Consider the following 19,164-nt stretch of genomic DNA (forward strand, 5'->3'; position numbering starts at 1 on the left):
TTTGAGATCAAACTCAACCACATATGAGCTCTGAGTCTGAGGTGTTTATTTTATTGTACTTCTAGGACTGGCTTAGAAATTTACAGACCTTACGCACTTAAAAAGATTAGAGTGCCCACCCCAGTGTCACCCTATATAATTAAAAATAAAACCAATCTTACCCCTAATATAAGTGAGGATGTTCAATAAATTTTGACTGTTCTCATTATAGTGTTTTTCAAAATTATCAAATGTTAATTTTTCTTGAAAAATGAATTTTTTGCTTGCTATTCCAACTTATCTTGGTGTATGTCTGGGACATTTCAACATTTTTAAACTCCCTATAAGCTTCAAGTTCATTAACTGAAAAATGTGCGGTAGACTATATATGTATCATTTTTAGTATGGTTCTCACACATAATAAGCTTTCAACAAATGTTAACTATCATTATTTTACTGTTATTACTATCAACATTAGTAGTAAGGTTATCCTAAAGGATTGTTGTGAGAATTTATTTATTTATGAAAAAACCTAGCCTGGTAAACAGCACAGAACAGATGGTAAATAATGTTTCCTTTACTTCCATACCCACTCCTCCACTTTACCTCAATCCTCCACACTTTATTTTCTCTGAGTATCACAGAGTTCAAATAAGTATAATAAAGAAAATAACTTATAATGGTCTCAGAATATAAAATATTAAACACCGTGTTCAAGGAAGAAGCTGAGATTCATATAATTAAAGAAATGTGGAAGGGAAGACACCCGAGGAAATGACTGATTTATTCTTTCACATAAATGATTTTAAATAACATGTAGTAAAGACACTTCACTGATTCAGATTGTTATTCTAAAGAAATAAAGATTCTGCTACATTTTAAACCTGAAAGTATGAAAAGTTAAAATATGATTTTTCATTTTTAAAAGACTATTTATTTTACAAATCAATTTTATATTATCATTACCCTTTGTTTTCATTTTGTGAAATAATATATAATTTTATTTTAGGGATTACCTGCAAGTCGTGTGAGATATAGAGTAGATGATGTCCAGTTTCCTTATCCTGCCAGTATTTTTGATGTAGAAGAAGATTCTGGAAGAGTAATAACTCGAGTTAATCTTAATGAAGAACCTACAACAATTTTTAAGGTCAGTGCAGTGTTTTCTCTTTGGTATCTATTTGATGTTTAACTATTGATTGAGAGTTTGGTTTAACGAATAACCATACATCTTCCCATTTTTCTCCTTTTTAGTATTTTAAAATTACGAAACAATACATTTTTTACTGCATAGACACTTAGAAAATACAGTTAAGTAAAAGGAAAATAAAACACTTGATATTTCACATTTTGGAGATTAAAATTTACCATTTTAATCTCTATCCTTATGATAACATTCCCTGCACATAAAAGTATACAAATATATATTTTAAAATAACATGATTGTATGATTGTGTTATTCATACTTCTCTTTAAAATTTAGGTATATTTAAATACTATTAATGTTATTATTTAAATGGTTGTGTGATGTTCTATTGTATAATATACTATTGTTTTTTTTTCTTTTTTGTCCAATATCCTGTTGTTGGATAATTAGTCGTTTCCAATTTTTGTTATAACCATGTTTGCTGTCGTGAAACGCCTTGTGCAGATATTATTTGCCACTTGCTATTTTTTTTCCTCCAAGTAAGTACCTAGAGGCAATTGCTGGTTCAAGTTTATGTACTCTTGATATGTTATACTTTTAGAAAATTTGAAATAATACTACCCTTCACTATTATCATAAATAATCCATTTTATTAAATGTTTGACTGTTTTCATTTTCTATAATTACTTAGAAAAAATTTTGTCCCTGGGAATAAAGCCTTTGACCGTACATTGGGGAAGTACCATCATCAGTTAACCTTGTGAATATCAGTGAAAACTCTGTCTCACTTAATTTCATCTCCATTTGAAATAATTGTTCTGTTTGTAAAGTATTAACTCAAAGGCAGATTGTGGCTCTCAGGATGACCCTTGGTTGTGGTTACGTGATCTAGGTTGAATTACTTTAGATTAGTCACCTGCAGCTTCCAAAATTATATACAATCTAGAGAAACACATAGTTTTGAAACTTAACATTTCTTAAACATTAGAATTCTTCTTGACATAATATAGGTTATCAAAGAAAATGATCAATTATAAAAGCTATTTTACTAATAAATAATATATAGAGATTACATCTTAAGACTAAAGCTTTTCTTTAGTTTGCATCATTTGAACATTTTCTGCTCTACAGTATGAACTTCATTTTATATAATTTAATTGTTTTTAAGAGAGTGTATATCAAAGTGTGTTAAACTATAAAGATTTCCAATTTTATCCTCCAGAGTGAAGTATTTCTGCCCTATAATCTTGCAGACAATTAATTCACTGGAAAAATTAATTTCTTTTTATAAGCAAGCTAATTAGCTTTTGCTATCCATGTGACTGAATTTAATGCTTTTGAAAGAAGTGTTGGCACTTATAAAGTTTCATGTTTTTACTGTAGGCACCAGTGGGATTGTGAAAGAGAAAAGAGTTTATAATTGGAGAGATGTAGTATCATATACCTGTTTTACCGGTAGTTTTTTTTTTTTTTTTTTTTTTTTTTAATTAGCTTTTGCTATCCATGTGACTGAATTTAATGCTTTTGAAAGAAGTGTTGGCACTTATAAAGTTTCATGTTTTTACTGTAGGCACCAGTGGGATTGTGAAAGAGAAAAGAGTTTATAATTGGAGAGATGTAGTATCATATACCTGTTTTACCGGTAGTTTTTTTTTTTTTTTTTTTTATCATAGAGTTATTAACTGAACTTCTTTGAGTTTCCTCACCTGGCAAATGGAAATAATGATATCTACCTGGTGGGATTGTTATGAATATCCTAGCATAGTCTTTGCTACCTAGTAGGCAATGAGGAAATGATCACTGCTCCCCCTTTTGGAAACAGGCAGTCCAATAATTAAAAACATTCATAGAAAAATGATGCTTTTATTTTCTTCTTTTAAATCATCTTTAACTTGAATATTTTTTTACTTTTTAAGTTGGTGGTTGTTGCTTTTGATGATGGTGAGCCTGTGATGTCCAGCAGTGCCACTGTGAAAATTCTTGTCTTACATCCTGGAGAAATCCCACGCTTCACACAAGAGGAATACAGGTATTGATTCCTATCAGGTTTTGTAACATATGAAGGTTTTAATTTTGTTGTTTTTTTTTTCTTTTGGTCTCTCAAAATTGATGTGATAAGAATTTTCCAGTAAAAGCAGGCTTCTAATTCTAGTTTAAACTTTTTAAAATTAACATAACATTATATTTATTTTAAAAGTTAATATGGTTAAAATGACAATTTAGTGTAAAATATCAGTTTTAGTAATCCTTTGATGAATAATGGATCCTTTAAAAATACTTAAAGCTAGGTTTGAAAAATACAACATTATGTTTGGGGGTTTAAATTGCAACTGATTAATGATCTCAGTGGTACGAAGTAGACATTTAGTTTCTTGTTACTGCCAGACACATTATGTCATTTAATTTTGAGGTGTATCTGAAATGATACTTCCTATATAATCAGTGACAGAGAGAGAAAGAGAGAGAGCTTATGTTTATGTGTATAATATATATTATAGCTGTAAAGTTAGTATATATACCATCTTAGGTTAGGCTGTCATAACAAAATTCAAGGACTAGGTGGTTTAAACAACAGATGTTTATTTTCTCACAGCTCTGGAGGCTGGAAGTCCAAGATCAGGCTTTCAGCATGGTCGGGTTCTGGTGAGAGGTCTCTTCCTGACTTGCAGACTGCTGCCTTCTCGCTATAACCTGACACAAAGGAAAGTGAAAGAAAGCAAGCTCTCTGGTGTCTTTTCTTATGAAGGCATTAATTCCAAGATAAGGGCTCCACTTTTATGACCTCATGCAAACCTAATTACCTCCCAAGGGTCCTATCTCCAAATACCATCCCATTGAGGGTTAGGGCCTCAAAATATGAATTTTAGGGAACACAGTTCAGTCCATAGTGTGTGTGTGTATGTTAGAAAGTGAAGAATTTATTGAAAAAATAATGAAACTAAAATCACTATATGCTCATGGTTGCTTCATTATTGGATATAAATGAAAGAATGTTTTATAATGCTCTTCTACAAATATAGTAGAATTTTCTTTCATGATTTTTTAATCTCAATTAAGTTAAAACATTATGTACTTTTGTTAGTATGTTAGGACCCATTGAAGATAGTTTTCTCACAAACATTTGAAGGAGGCTCACTATATACTGTATTTTACTATTTACTTGTTCTGGACATAGCATTAAAAGGCAGCCAGTCATTACACTCCAGAGGCTCACAGCCATAGGTTGGAAACAAAGAACTATGTGAAAAATATAATACACTATAAAAACACAATAATAGAAGCTCAGAGTACTGAGGAAGCATGTTGGAGACACACTTAACCTGTGTCTGAACATGATCAGCAAAGTTTTGAGCTGTTTTTTGAAGGAAAAATAGAGTTGAGCCACTCCACAAAAGTGTGGAAGAATGCTCCACACCAAAGAATCAGAATATACAGAAGTATAAATAAGGGATACGGGAGAATGTATTGAATAACAGAATATTTTACTTCCATCTATCTAAAGAAAATTGGAAGTTAAACAATTATATTAATTGGGGCTCAAGAAAAATGAAGATTTCATATAATAGAACATTTTATCATATTCTACAGTTTGGATTTTATTCTTATAATTTCAAAGAACAACCTAAGAATTTTAAGCTGAAGCAGTGACTAAGATACTGAGGGAAGAACTAGCTGATGCATCTGGCAACATCTACCACGTTAAACCAAGGTTTCACCTTTCATAAAAAGCTATCTTGACAATATTCAAGGACTAAATTAAATTATGCAATATCATTATAAGAAAATGCTATACAACACATATGTAAACCATTGAGATATAAAATATATTTAAAACAATAAGAATTCTTGGTCAATCTGTGTTAAAGGTCATTTTCTTCCTTATGTCCATTACCCATTTTCTTTCCTTTTGTGTTGACTTGATAATCTGCGGACTCCAATTCTTTGCTATGGGACACAGTTTTCTGGATTTTATTTTATTTATTTATTTTTTTTGCGGTACGAGGGCGTCTCACTGTTGTGGCCTCTCCCGGTGCGGAGCACAGGCTCTGGATGCACAGGCCCAGTGGCCATGGCTCACGGGCCCAGTCGCTCCGCGGCATGTGGGATCTTCCCGGACCGGGGCACGAACCCATGTCCCCTGCATCAGCAGGCGGACTCTCAACCACTGCGCCACCAGGGAAGCCCCAGTTTGTCATTTTAAAAACAGTATTTGTGAAGAATATTTTTGTTCATGTTTGGTATTTTCTTTTCATATGTTCAACCAGTATCTTTGTCACAATGCCTGCAGTGTTTCAAATTGCTGTGAAAGGCAACACAGTTTCCCTCTGTAAAAGAAAGAGAGAGAGAAACAAGAAGTAAGAGGAGGAGGAGGAAGAGAAGGAGAAGAAAGAAGGAAGAAAGGGAGGAAGGGAGAAACGTTGTTAGCCTCGTACGTCCCCTTCCCTCTCTTATTTTTCTTTCAAATTCATTTACTGCCTCAGCTGAATGCATAAAACTTCCAGAGATGCTAAACAATCTTATTAATCCTTGATTTTCAGGATGATGACTTGTGTTGGAATTAAAGAATGGCAGAATATGCCACCCGAAAATATGTCACTTTGGCATAGGTTTATTTTGAGCTGAAAGCACTTAAAAAAACAGTAGATGTTTCACTCCCTGTTAAAGAAACATTCTTTAACAGGGAGTGAAACTCAAGATAATTCTATACAAACAGACCTTGATAAAATAATTTATATCTTCCTTTAGCCTCATCACATAGTTTAGTTACTTTTCCACTATTGCCGCTCTTTGTTCATCCTAATATAAATGTATGTAGGTTTCACCATTTCTTTGAGTCTTCATTTCTTTATGAGGACTCCCATGCCACAGGAAACTTATATGAATGTGTATGCTTTCTCTTGTTAATCTGTTTTATGTTAGCTTAATACTTGGGCTCAGCCTAAAAAACCTAAGAAGCTAGAGATAAAATTTTATCTCCGCTATAGAATTGCTCCTGGTGGAAAAACTTCAACTTCACGTGATCAAATTTCAGGGAATCACAAAATGATAATGCAAGATTTCCGATCTTTGTACGGTGTGGGGAGGAGGATGCTTATAGTTTACAAATAGAAAGCAGTAATGCAAGATAGATAGCATTGCAAGTTGAGGTATATTTGGTTTTTACATCTTAGGAATGTCTTCATTCCAATATTGACTTTTGAATTCCTTAGGAAAAAATTAGTTTTCAACAAATAACTAAGTATTAAAGAGAGGTCTTAAAGATAAAATACTCATTTGTTTTAGAATTTTGAACCTGACCTCCCTCCCCTTGCCCAGTTATTTTTAGAACGGTCAGTCATGAAATCTTTAAACCTCAGGATAATAAGATTAGTTAGGGTAGGTTGGGCTGCTGTAAAAAGAATCCCCTAAAGTTCAATGATAAAAATACATGTGTTTTTGGCTCGTGTGAGAGTCTGAAGTGAGTGTTCTAGGCTGGCAGTAGCTCTTCTTCTTACAGTTTCTCCATGTGGTCATTCAGGCACCCAGGCCAAGTTATGGTCTTCCATCTGTAACATTCTGTTTCAAAATAATACCAACTATTGCCATCTCAGTCTATAGAAAGGAGCAGGGGCAGAAATCCACAAATTCCTAAATTCCATTTCCTAAATCAAGGGAGGTAGGAGTTGCAAACTTCACATCAGCTCACATCCCATCTTGAAAATCCACGCAAATGTTTATACATAGCCACAAAAGAGTGGGGAAATACTTCTGGCTAGGCAGCTATGTCCTAGTTCCACTTCTATTATTGAGGAAAAAGGGAAAATGGTGTTTGTGGAGAATTAGCACATTTAACATGTAATTTTAGACAAATTATAGACTTTAATTGCAGTAAGTCATTTTAAAATCACTTAGTTTCTATTAAGAATATATAATGTTGGGTACATGAACCAATGATGTAATAGTATAGAAACACTTTTATTTTAAAATATGTATTGGTGATATAGATTACATTCTTCTCAAAATTGTAAAAGAATACTTTTTCTAAATTCAAAGCAAATCTCATATGAACATTTTTAGGTGTTTTAAATTATTCTAAATTATTTAAGCTTATCAAGTATTAATATTATATATTCCAAACCAAACCTTACTGGACTTCAAGATAAAGTTAAATTATAATTTACTATTGTTGCTTTACTATTTGGTTACAATTAACTACTTTCTCCATTTTCCGAAGAAGTTTAATTGTCTTCATCACTAAAGTAAAGCAAAAAGAAAATGAAAAAGAAACCATTATGGCAGAATGTAAATGAGAGTCATGAGCTGTAGACTGGCTTTGTGGAGATCATCAAAAAAACTTGAGAGATGGCATTTACTACTTGATGAAACTTTTTCCAATGTACTGGTTTTACCTAGACAGGGAAACAAAATTCATTATTCTTTTTATGGAATTAAAAACATTTACATGTTGAACTACTGGTAATAACTTGGTCGCTGGAGTATAACAATTATTTTTTCCAAAATTATGGAAGTAAAAATAGCAATAAGAAATTCATAAACATCATAGTAAACAGTTTAATATTTACTAAAGGAAAAACCTACTAGATTGACAGCTAAATTTTTTGTTTGTTTTTAAGCTATGTAATTTTTATTTTTTAAAAAATTTTTATTGAAGTATAGTTGATTTTAATTGTGTTAGTTTCAGGTGTACAGCAAAGTGATTCAGTTATATAATATATATGTATACATATGTATATATGTAAATGTATATGTATACATTCTTTTTCAGATTCTTTTCCTTTATGGGCTGTTACAAAATATTGAGTATAGTCCCTGTGCTATTCTCTAGATTCTTGCTGGCTATCTATTTTACATATAGTAGTGTGTATATGTTAATCCCAAACTCCTAATTTATCCCTCCCCACCCTTTTCCTCTTTGGTAACCATAAGTTTATTTTCTATGTCTGTGGGTCTGTTTCTGCTCTGTATATAAGTTCATTTGTATCATTTTTTTTTAGATTTCACATATAAGTGGTATCATAGGATATTTGTCTTTCTCTGTATGGCTTACTTCACTTAATATGATAATCTCTAGGTCCCTCCATTTTGCTGCAAATGGCATTATTTCATTCTTTTTTATGGCTGAGTAATATTCCATTATATATACGTATACCACATCTTCTTTATCCATTCATCTGTTGATGGACACTTAGGTTGCTTCCATGTCTTGGCTATTGTAAATAGTGCTGCTATGAACATTGGGGTGCCTGTATCTTTTTGAATTATGGTTTTCTCTGGATATATGCCTAGGAGTGGGATTGTAGTATCATACGGTAGCTTTATTTTTGATGACATATACTTAGTAGGTTAGCTGATTAATGTAAAAGTGGCAATATAACAAAAAGTCAAATCCTTCTTTCACATACTTATGTTATGCCTCTGTTTCCTATTCTTAATTTAAAAGTTCCTTACTTTCTGCTAATGGTTCTTTGAAAAAGAAATAAGGAAAATTCTTCAAAATTATTCAAGGATTTTATAGACCACACTATATTATTGAAATAATTTAGCTTATCAAGATTAGAAGAGAAATTTCTCACATTATTTTCTTGTTTATAATTTATAATATGGAGATAATTTTTATGTGTTGGAAAAAATTTTGATTTTGTCTTTCCTCAAATCCTGTGAACTGAAGTTGTTTCCGGATGGTCTGGCTTCAAATATTTTTTAAGGGTGGGAGGAATCTAAAAATGAGAATGCAATTTGCCCCATACCAATATATGTTTACTTTTATAATGGCCAGATTTACAGCTATTCTTAAGTATGCGCTAGATTCTCTTTGGTCCCTCAAGCAGTTGTAATACTTAAAACAGACTCATTCTGTTAATTTCATGACCTCTTCAAACCAATCTTTCTTTGAGTCATTGAATTAGGTTAAATGGAGGATCAAGACATTATCTACTTCATCTATTTGTCATTAGATGAACATCTACTTTTTCCAGAAAACACTGAGTTCTTCTTAAAACTTTTGAAAAGTATGTAACTCTTCAGACTGTATATTTATTTTTATAATTATAAATAAGCAATCATGTTGTGTGGAAGCATGCATACAATCAAAATTTTCAAAAGTGTAACAAATTTCCATTTTCCTGCATCATTCTTGTTTTATTTGATTCTTTCAGTTTCTCTTTTTGACAAAGATAGACATATCAATAATTTAAGTGTCTTAGAGTCTGCATGCCCCAAATCATCCTTCTTTATTCTCCCTCTCCTCCCTTTCCTTGAAATAATTTCTTAAAGAATTAATGGCATTTCTTTATCTTTGGTTGTCAAAGCAGCACTTCCTTCTTAAAAATCATCTCCAGCTGGCTTCATTTCTTTTTTTTTTCTTTTTTTTGCGACGAATAAGTCCAAGTATTAGACCCTATGTTATACAGATAATCATAAAATTTGAGTTATTACCATTCAGGCAATTAAGAAGTTTCTCTCTATCCATATTCAATCTTATATCTTAATTTAACCCATTTTTCACAATTTGATTTTCATTGGAAGTAGAGAAAAATAGGTAATCTTACTCATAAAAATTCTGTTCTCAAAGTCATACCATGTAATGGATGAAATAGACCATAAAGACCATTTATTCAGCCTAATAACTTAATACGTGATTTCTCCAATGTCTTTGCCACAAAGTTGACTATGCTCTTTTAAAAACCTTACAGTTGTGAGAAACTCGTCCCTTCAATCTTTGGATAGCTGTGAATATTGGGAAATCATTCCTCATGCTTAGGTTATTATTGGTACATTCACTCTTCTAAATTATTTTTTATGCATTTTTCTCTGAGCCTTCATCAATTTTAGCATTTACTCATTTCAAGTAGTGTAAATGTAGGGGAGGAAAAATAACTTTTCTTGTACCCTTCAGATTTATTAACTGAGATCCCTGTCATAAAAGATTAATAAGAGAAAGACAAACAAGTTTATTAACGTGTATCTCTCATGTATACATGAGAGATACACAGGGTGATGAGTAACACAAATAGGTGGCTTCAGAATACAGGATTAAATACCATCTTAATGGGAAATGGGGAGGAAAGATGTAGGCCTCTTGGAAGAGAGTAAATAATAATTTTAAGAAAGATGAATTGGTCCCTGGAATAGATGGAAAGTATGATAGTTTGGGGGAAAGTTTGCCTGGCTGTGCTATCCACTTCTAGTCTCCTCTCCTGTGAAAAGAGTCAATCTTTACTGGTCGATGAAACTCCTGGAAAGAGAATCCATGATGACTAAGTTCCTATTGGATGATTTGTCTTTAGGTAGATAAGGGAACTCAGAGAAAGCCTCTCCCTGCATTTGCTGTTTTCTAAGTACCTACTGCTCAAAATAACCAATATACCAAAGCAGCTTATTTTGGGTGACATATTTTGCTACCCTTTAATTGAAACTGAGCTAAACTTACTTAAGACAGGTGTGACAAATAATACTCTCCTATTAATAATGAGCAGGTATCTTGATAAGGGTTGTGCTTATTGGGAAAGAGAAATCTGCATACCTGGTAATATCTGCCATTAATATGGAACAGATAAAGTGATAGTAGCCATGAAGTTGCCAAATTGAAAGAATATTAATTCCAGTTTCTCATACTGGTTTAAAACATCCATATGGCAAACTCTTCTACATTGTTATAATATTTAATAATGGTTAACTATCACAATCAAGGCTTTCTTTTTTGTCTCCACATAAATTAATACATATTAAGTCTATTCAGTTTATTCATCTTCATTTTAATATATCAATATATATTAATACTTATTTTAATATATATTACAGTTCTATATTAATATCTTTTAAAGTTTTTCATCTTTATTTTCCTAGAAATTTTCTTCTAAATGTTGAATATTTTGTATTTAATTTATATCTTTCAAAATACTAATACTCCTTTTGAATTTAATCCCCTAAGGTACTGTATTAGTTCATGTTCATCCTCTGATAATTAGACATCAAGATGAGATTTAACAAGCAGGTGTTTTATTAGGGGAAATACCTATGGGAGAGAAATGAGGAGAAAGCAGGGTAAGGCTAGGAGAACTTTAAAGCACATGCATTCTGATCCCAAGTGAAGAACAGGGAGAAAAGCTCATATGTAAACATCCTAGCCTACTGTGTCATTTGAGTGACTAATGTGTCATTTCAGTAAGTTTCTGCATGATGACTAGGGAGTCAAACCATAGTCCAATGTCAGAGATATATCCTGTGTTTCCCAGGAAGGGACTTACCTTAGCATCTCCGCTTTTCTTAATCACTATCTGAAAGCAGTCCCTAGGAACATGACCTTCATATAAACACAGAAATATACTTCAGAGCACAGCAACTGGAACCTTGGTCAAGCATGCTTCCTATAGTTGGAGATCTGAGAGGCACACTCTCATTGCTGCCTCATGTCTTCATATCGAATAAGAGGTTTTCAGTCAATTATCTACTTCGATCTTCTGGAAAATAGTTACACTCTCATAGTCAGAAAATACATTTTATATATCTTTCATTTAATCCAGACAGAAATATCAAAATCCCAATAGTAGTTCAAACACATAATATTACTTGAGAATAGATTGACTCCTGTAGGTCAAGTGAGTTATCATTCAGAAGCATGACATTTGGCCTTCATCTCAAGGTGATGGACTAAGACTTAAACACACTGGGATTCACTAGTCATGAGTTTTAGAGGTAAATACCATGGAAAGGTCAATGTGTCTGGAACAGATCATAGAGTCTAAATGTGAGTATTGATTTTGAGTGGGAAATGCAGTGTCTTATACAATTTATCAAAAATTTTACCAAAGATAATTATTTACAAATTTTCTAAACAAATATGTTACCAATGTAGACATACCTTGGTATTTATTTAAAATGGAAGTGTATCAACATTGATTATTTAACTTTGCATGATTTAATTCCACATTTATATTAATTTTTAAGGATTCATGTATTTTAAAATGTAATTCCCAAAAACATAGAAACTCAAAATTTATATTTGTATATACAGAAAAGAGAAGGGGCAAATATTCGTAAGGTATTTTTATTAACCTCTGGAACAAGTTGTTATTTTTCTAACTCTTAGAAAAATATCGTAAGTCATTTTCAATTTCTAGTATTACTCAAATTTAATATATCAAATGCAAAATAAGAATAACATACTACATATTTTGACTTTTTAAAAAATTCAGATACACTTGAATGAAGAAAATAATCTTGTCAGTTTTCCTGTTAAAGTAAAAATTTGATACTTTGCTGATTAATGTGCATTAATTTTGTAACAAATGACAATGCAAAAATTTTGTACACTTTATATTCAAAATAAATTTCTCAAATGGTTTTATACTGAAGAATAAAAATAGAGTAGACTTTATAAAGAACTCTAAAAGATAAACAGTCTACCTTCTGAATCACAAAAACAGAGAAAAAGCATAATTTAAAATCCAGAAATCCATTTTTATATACTATGAAAAATGGAAACAATGTTATCACAATGGCCAAGGAAATGATGAGTGAGCAGTTCTAGTTAACATTTCATTATTCAAGAGAATTAAAATTACCTAATGTTGAGGAACATTGCCATTATTCTTATATAAACCATACAAGTTTGGATTCAGGAATTTTGAGAAAAGATTTTTAATCAATAAGTACAGTAGTTTAGGAGGAATATTGGTCTTGCTTTCGAAGAATGAAAAAGAAAAAGAAAGCTATGTGAAAACTAGAAGTATAAAATAAACCCACATGCAGAGAGCATCACTTGATTGCTAAAGTTGTTTTCTATTTTAATTTAGATTTATTGTTCAATGTAAGATCTGACTTTACTTGAAGATAACCTTTCCTGTCTTTTTTTGGCACTACTAAAATATTGCCTCAAAGATAATAGATTTTGCCTCTTTCACTATTGAAAGAGTGACTCTGACAATCCTTCATTTCAGCTTTCATAGGCTTTCTCTGTATCCACATGGAATTTAATTTCTCCTTCACATGTTCAAGGTTATGTATAGTTTTTGACATTTGCTCACAGAGCAGAGTGAAGCAAGTCTTCCAACAACAAAGGACTCAAGTTCTAACAGTTCATTTTAAATCCACTGTTTAGAATTTAAAACAAATTTTTCCATACAAAGAGTTATTATAGAATCTGTTCTTTCATTGCATTCTCTCTATGAGAAATTTTGGTTCAAGTACAACGTATAGTACATTACTTTTATTTTGTTAATAGTTAATTGTAAATTTTTTTTTTTGAGGAAAAATAACTTAATAGTGTCCTAAGGTTTAACTCCTGGCTGCACCTTTTATCAGCTGTTGTTTGAATTTGGGCAAGTTACCTAAGCTCCCTGAGGCCAACTTCCCTAGGGATCTGATACTTACTTTATATACAAGAGAAAGGACTTTGTAAAGTGCTAGGCACAGAAAACATGCTTAAGAAAGTAGTTGTAATATTCTTACTTAATAGGCTTATGCCAGGTGTTGGTCATGCAAAGATTTTTTTTAAATGTAGTTTTTGTTTTCAAGGAGTTTATACAGAGGAAGGAAAGAAGCAATCCTAATGGCCTGACTTCTTCTGGCTGTCCCCATGTGATGAGATGAAAAGCCTCTGTTTCTGTGTTTGGAAGAATAGCACACATTTACCATATTTTCAAAACAAGAGAAGTGGGAATAAATAATTGCCTAAAAGTAAATAAAGATATGAGGAAGAAAAAGTAGATACTACGCAAAACAAAATGTCACAAGTTAATTTCTCTACCCTCATTGGTTAAGAGATCTTTAGCAGTTTTTGATTTTAAAAAATTCTAGGGAAATATCACTCTAGTTGCAAGGTGGGGAATGAATTTCTATGAAATTTGAATGTTAGTTTAAATAATAATGCCTTGAATATATATGTGATGGTTAAAGGTATATGGTTCTAATTACCAAATGTGGATTGTTATTCTTTATATCATCTTGTAATCATCTTCATAAACAAAATAGCTCCTTCAGTGATTGTCATGTAGAGGGATATTCCCACACTTTAGAGTCAAGTTCCTGATGTCCAGGATGAACAGGGCCCCTTACAGAATTGTTTGTGAAGCATATTTCTATCTCACTGATGCTATATTTTACTTGTCTTTTTACCAAAGTTCTCAGAATGTTCTGTGAGCAGTGAATTTCAGTTCAGGGTAGGATGAAAAAGATGAAGCAGGAAAATTAAAGTTACTTTTCCTTAAATTTTACTAATTCATCCAGCATCTTTGTCCACTATTTTAATTAACAATTTAAAAAAATATAGGCACAGGGCTTCCCTGGTGGCACAGTGGTTAAGAGTCTGCCTGCCAATGCAGGGGACACGGGTTTGAGCCCTGGTCCAGGACGCTCCCACATGCCACAGAGCAACTAAGCCTGTGAGTCACAGCTACTGAGCCTTCGTGCTGCAACTACTGAGCCCATGTGCTGCAACTACTGAGCCCGTGTGCCTAGAGCCTGTGCTCCGCAACAAGAGAAGCCACTGCAAAGAGAAGCCTGCACACTGCAATGAAGAGTAGCCCCCACTCGCCGCAACGAAGACCCAAATGCAGCCAAAAATAAATTAATTAAATTAATTAATTTTAAAAAACATATAGGCACAATGCTATGTACAGAGTATAAAATAGAGCAGTTAATAGGGAACACATGGTCTCTCTAAAGTGTTTAATTCATAAGAGAAGACAGACATTGAAAATGTTTACAAATGAGGTAAAATGGCTGCTATATTCAAGTGGCATTAGTTCCTTTCCTCATCCTGTCAATGAATATTTATTGAATACATAACTGCACTAGAAATAATAACACTGAACAAAATATACATGGTTCCTACCCTCAGAGATCTTATAATATATGTAGTAGATAGAAATTAATCAAATGATCATAAGAAACAGATAATTACAAACTTGTGTGATATCGAAGAAAGGAAAAGAAAAGAACAGAAAAAAAGTGCTTTATGAGCACTTATAACAAAGCACACAACAGCAACAGTGGGGGATATTAAAGCAAATTTGAAAAAAACAGGAGTTGAGATGTCAATAAGTAGTAATTAGACTTGTAGGTGAAGGAATATAGTGGACTCAGGAATTGGAAGGAAATTGATTGTATAAAAATCCTAAATTGGAAAGGAGAAGACACATTCCAAGATTTAAAGAAAGGTTGAGGAACAGAGAAGGAACATAAACTACTGTAAGATGAGGCAGAAATTTGGGGCATATTAGAAATTTGAGTTTTATTCTTTGAGCACTGGGAAGCCATTGAAATATGGTAAGCATGTAGTGGGCTAAGAAAGCTCAGATCGATAGTGATGTAAGTGCATGTGAACTTTAAAAAGATGACTGACCACTCTGTGGAAGTCAGACAGGAAAGTAGTCAAAATGGATGAATATGGACTGGTCAAAAAAAACTATAGTATTTTAAGCAAAGAACAATGACAGTTGGCCTAGAGTAGGATGTTGGCAAAGGAAAATTGATGAGACCTAAAAGAAAATCTCCTAAACAAAGCAATGTTAAAGTAGAAACCTAGAGAAGTGCCCTAAAGAACTTGTCAGAGGATTGTGCTAGGAAGAGAGAGCAGCATATATAACGGCCCAGAGAGAGGAGAATTGTAAAATGTTCTAAGAATTCAAAGCCTAGTATAGCCCACAGAAATCTCTGGGAGAGAGTAGTTGGTGATGAGAAGGGAGACATAAGTAGAGTCAGGTTTTGAGGGTATTTATGAGCCATATTAAAGGCATTGTTCATTTTCAAGGAGAAATTTGAGGACACTGAAGGAATTCTCTCTAATTTTAATCCATCACACCATGTCAATATTCTCCTATCTTCCTCAGCAAAAAGTAGAACAGTTAGAAGAGTAAAATATCTTATGTAAATATTTAATGAGGTAAATGCCACATTTTGAATGATGATATAAAAACAGTAGCATTTTTTAAAATGTATTCAAAATGTCACACGTTATTTCTAATTTTATAACATTTACATCTCAAGCTAAAAAATTATTCCAGGATTAAGGGGTTTTACATGAATATTTTATTTCTTTATTTTCATTTCTCAGTATATCAAGTAGGTATTATAGAAAAAAAGAGGGAAAAATCAAATTGCCAATCAGCCATAGTAAGCATAATGAATCTGTTTTTGGAAAATGGACATTTAAAATCTTTATCTAATGGATTCTAAATAATAAATTACCATATTTAAAGGGAAATGTTGATAAACATTTGTTAAACAACCTCTTGTTTGTTAAAACACCTCTCAGGCTTTTCAAAGTTTAATAACTAGGAATGCCGTATGGATAAAAAAAAACTGGGTAGGGGATATCTAGCTATAAATTTTTTGACAGTTTTTTTTTTTTTTTGCGGTACACGGGCCTCTCACTGCTGTGGCCTCTCCCGTTGCGGAGCACAGGCTCCAAACACGCAGGCTCAGCGGCCATGGCTCACGGGCCCAGCCGCTCCGCGGCATGTGGGATCCTCCCTGACCGGGGCACAAACCCGTGTCCCCTGCATCGGCAGGTGGACTCTCAACCACTGCTCCACCAGGGAAGCCCCTTTCCAGTTTTACTGACATATAATTGACATGCAATACTGTATTCATTTAAAGTGCACAACATAATAACTTGATATATGCATGTATTACAAAATAACTACTACAATAAGTTTAGTTAACATTCATCACCTCATATAGTTACAATTTTTTTTCTTATGATGAGGACTTTTAAGATCTACTCTTTTAGCAACTTTCAAACATACAATATAGTATTTTTCACTGTAGTTGCCATGCTGTACCTTCATTCCCAGAACTTACTTGTCTTATAACTGGAAGCTTGTACCTTTTGACCACCTTCACCCAGTTCCCTCACCCCCCACCTCCCACTTCTGGCAGCCACCAATCTGTTCCCTGTTTCTGTGAGTTTGTTTTTTTTTAGTTTCCACATATAAGTGAGATCATACAGTATTTGTCTTTTTCTGATTTATTCCACTTAGCATAATGCCCTCAGGGTACATCCATGTTGTCACAAATGGCAGGATACCCTTCTTTTTTATGACTAATACTTCACATATTTACATATATATATAAAATATATATCATAATAAAAACTAAATCTAGAATTAATGTATTAATTACAACTTTTTTAGCAAAAACTTAAATGAAAATTAAATACCCCCACTTCCTAAAATAATGTTGAATTTATCTATCTTAAGGTATTGAATACTTAATCCATCTTAAGATATATATCCTCCTCCCTAGATGGCATGATTGTAAATGTTTACAGTCTTTCTAGGGTATGAATAACACTTAATGAAAAATGATTTATCTCTTTCTTTCTTAGAAATTCTAGCAGAATTTGAACGTCTATTTTTATTATGCTATTTTTGAGGTAGTACATTCATTCAACTGTTAAAAGTAGAATTGAATTGAAATATTAAATGCTCTACCAGAGTATCTATTTTTCTTTTTTGATGTTATGTGTATGACTACACTAATATATTTCAAGATTCTATGGTGACTCATTAGGTAAGAAATAGTTTCTTACCTAATGGCATAGAGTCTAGTGGAATCAATAGAAAACAAATAAAAGCATTAGAGAGCCTGTTTCAGAAGTTTACTGTCATGCCCTTCAAAAAGTCCAAATGTACAGATTCATCTATAAAGGAGAAAAGAAACACTCTTTTTTTTTTTAACATCTTTATTGAGGTATAATTGCTTTACATGGTTGTGTTAGTTGCTGCTGTATAACAAAGTGAATTAGTTATATGTATACATATATCCCCATATCTCCCTCCCTCTTGCGTCCCCCTCCCACTCTCCCTATCCCACCCCTCTAGGTGGTCACAAAACACTGAGCTGATAAATAAGCCAAAATACAAAACTGTTTTCTCAGAGATTGTTACTAAGTATATAAAGACCTACATCATAGCCTATTTTTAGTAAGTAAATCAATTAGCCAGAAATGAATATGCCTGGTCTAGTCATTCATCAGACCATTCAGCCCGCTGATTCCACTTACAGATACTTTGTTGGTATTTGGGGAATATAAAATATAAATAGTGCATGCCATGTTTACTACTGAACTTTTAACCAGATATCTGGTATTAATGTATTTACTACATTTTACTGTAACTGTTTATTCAACTATCTGGTTTGCTTGTGATCTGAATAGAAGCAAAACTCAACAATAGTATGTTCACTTCAGAAAAGATGTAAAAAACAGTGTCTAACCATTGGTCTTTCATGCATTTTCTTATCTACAATCCATCCTAAGAACTGTAGGAAAGCTGGCATCTCTCTCCTGATTCACATCTTTTTTAGACTGTTTTTCTCAGTTAAATATGTAAAATTAGATCACCCTGATGCAGTTACTCCAAGGTTACAAATAACAGGAGTTCCAGTGGATGTTTTTTTTTCTTCCCATTTTCACTAAATTCCCTCATAGTAGATATAAAATCAGTTCCTTAACTGGCGCTGATTTGCAAATATATTGAATTCAAACATGTCAAAATAAATTAATTTGTCTCTCAGTAGAAAGAAAGCAATACAGCCAGATTGAATCCCAGTGAAATTTTATAGCGCTTATTTACAAACACTTTTATATCCTAAACTGCACAGAATTTAAAATAATTAGGAGCTTTATGCAGCACATATAACATTTACTTTTACTGCTACTTCTTAAAACCAGTGATAAAAGTAAATTTTACATTGTAGAATAATTTTTTCATTTTATATTTATACTGTAAAACTGGGGCTAACATTTGGAAACCACACATTCCGTTATTTTAGTATTGTCATTATTCAGATGACTCAGATACATTAAAATATTTAATTGAGAGATTTATTGTAATCTATATTTTCCAAAAAATCAATTTTAAATGTTAAACAAATATCTATGAATTAGTTTATACATTCATAAGAAAATTATGGTGTATGTGTTTTGCATATAAATTCTGTAGCAGTTAACTTTTCTAGGTCACACTTTGTTTGCAAAAATGTATTTCTAAACAACAGATTTGGAGTTATTTTGATCAACTTTCTTCTTACTA

The 19,164-nt window shown here is 32.4% G+C and overlaps 1 protein-coding gene across 1 annotated transcript in view; it reads left to right on the forward strand.

Annotated features, from left to right (window-relative positions):
- PCDH15 (protocadherin related 15) overlaps positions 1 to 19,164 on the forward strand; it is a gene marked incomplete at its 5' end in the record, with an annotated part of 299,765 nt that overhangs the window by 170,784 nt on the left and 109,817 nt on the right. The window contains 2 exons of the mRNA XM_007470315.1: positions 989 to 1,129; positions 3,043 to 3,155. Of these exons, the coding sequence (XP_007470377.1) occupies positions 989 to 1,129; positions 3,043 to 3,155 (254 nt within the window). The remainder of the gene's footprint in view (positions 1 to 988; positions 1,130 to 3,042; positions 3,156 to 19,164) is intronic.

Source organism: Lipotes vexillifer, unplaced genomic scaffold (assembly GCF_000442215.2).
Source record: "Lipotes vexillifer unplaced genomic scaffold, Lipotes_vexillifer_v1.1 scaffold690, whole genome shotgun sequence".
NCBI classification, from domain to species: domain Eukaryota; kingdom Metazoa; phylum Chordata; class Mammalia; order Artiodactyla; family Lipotidae; genus Lipotes; species Lipotes vexillifer.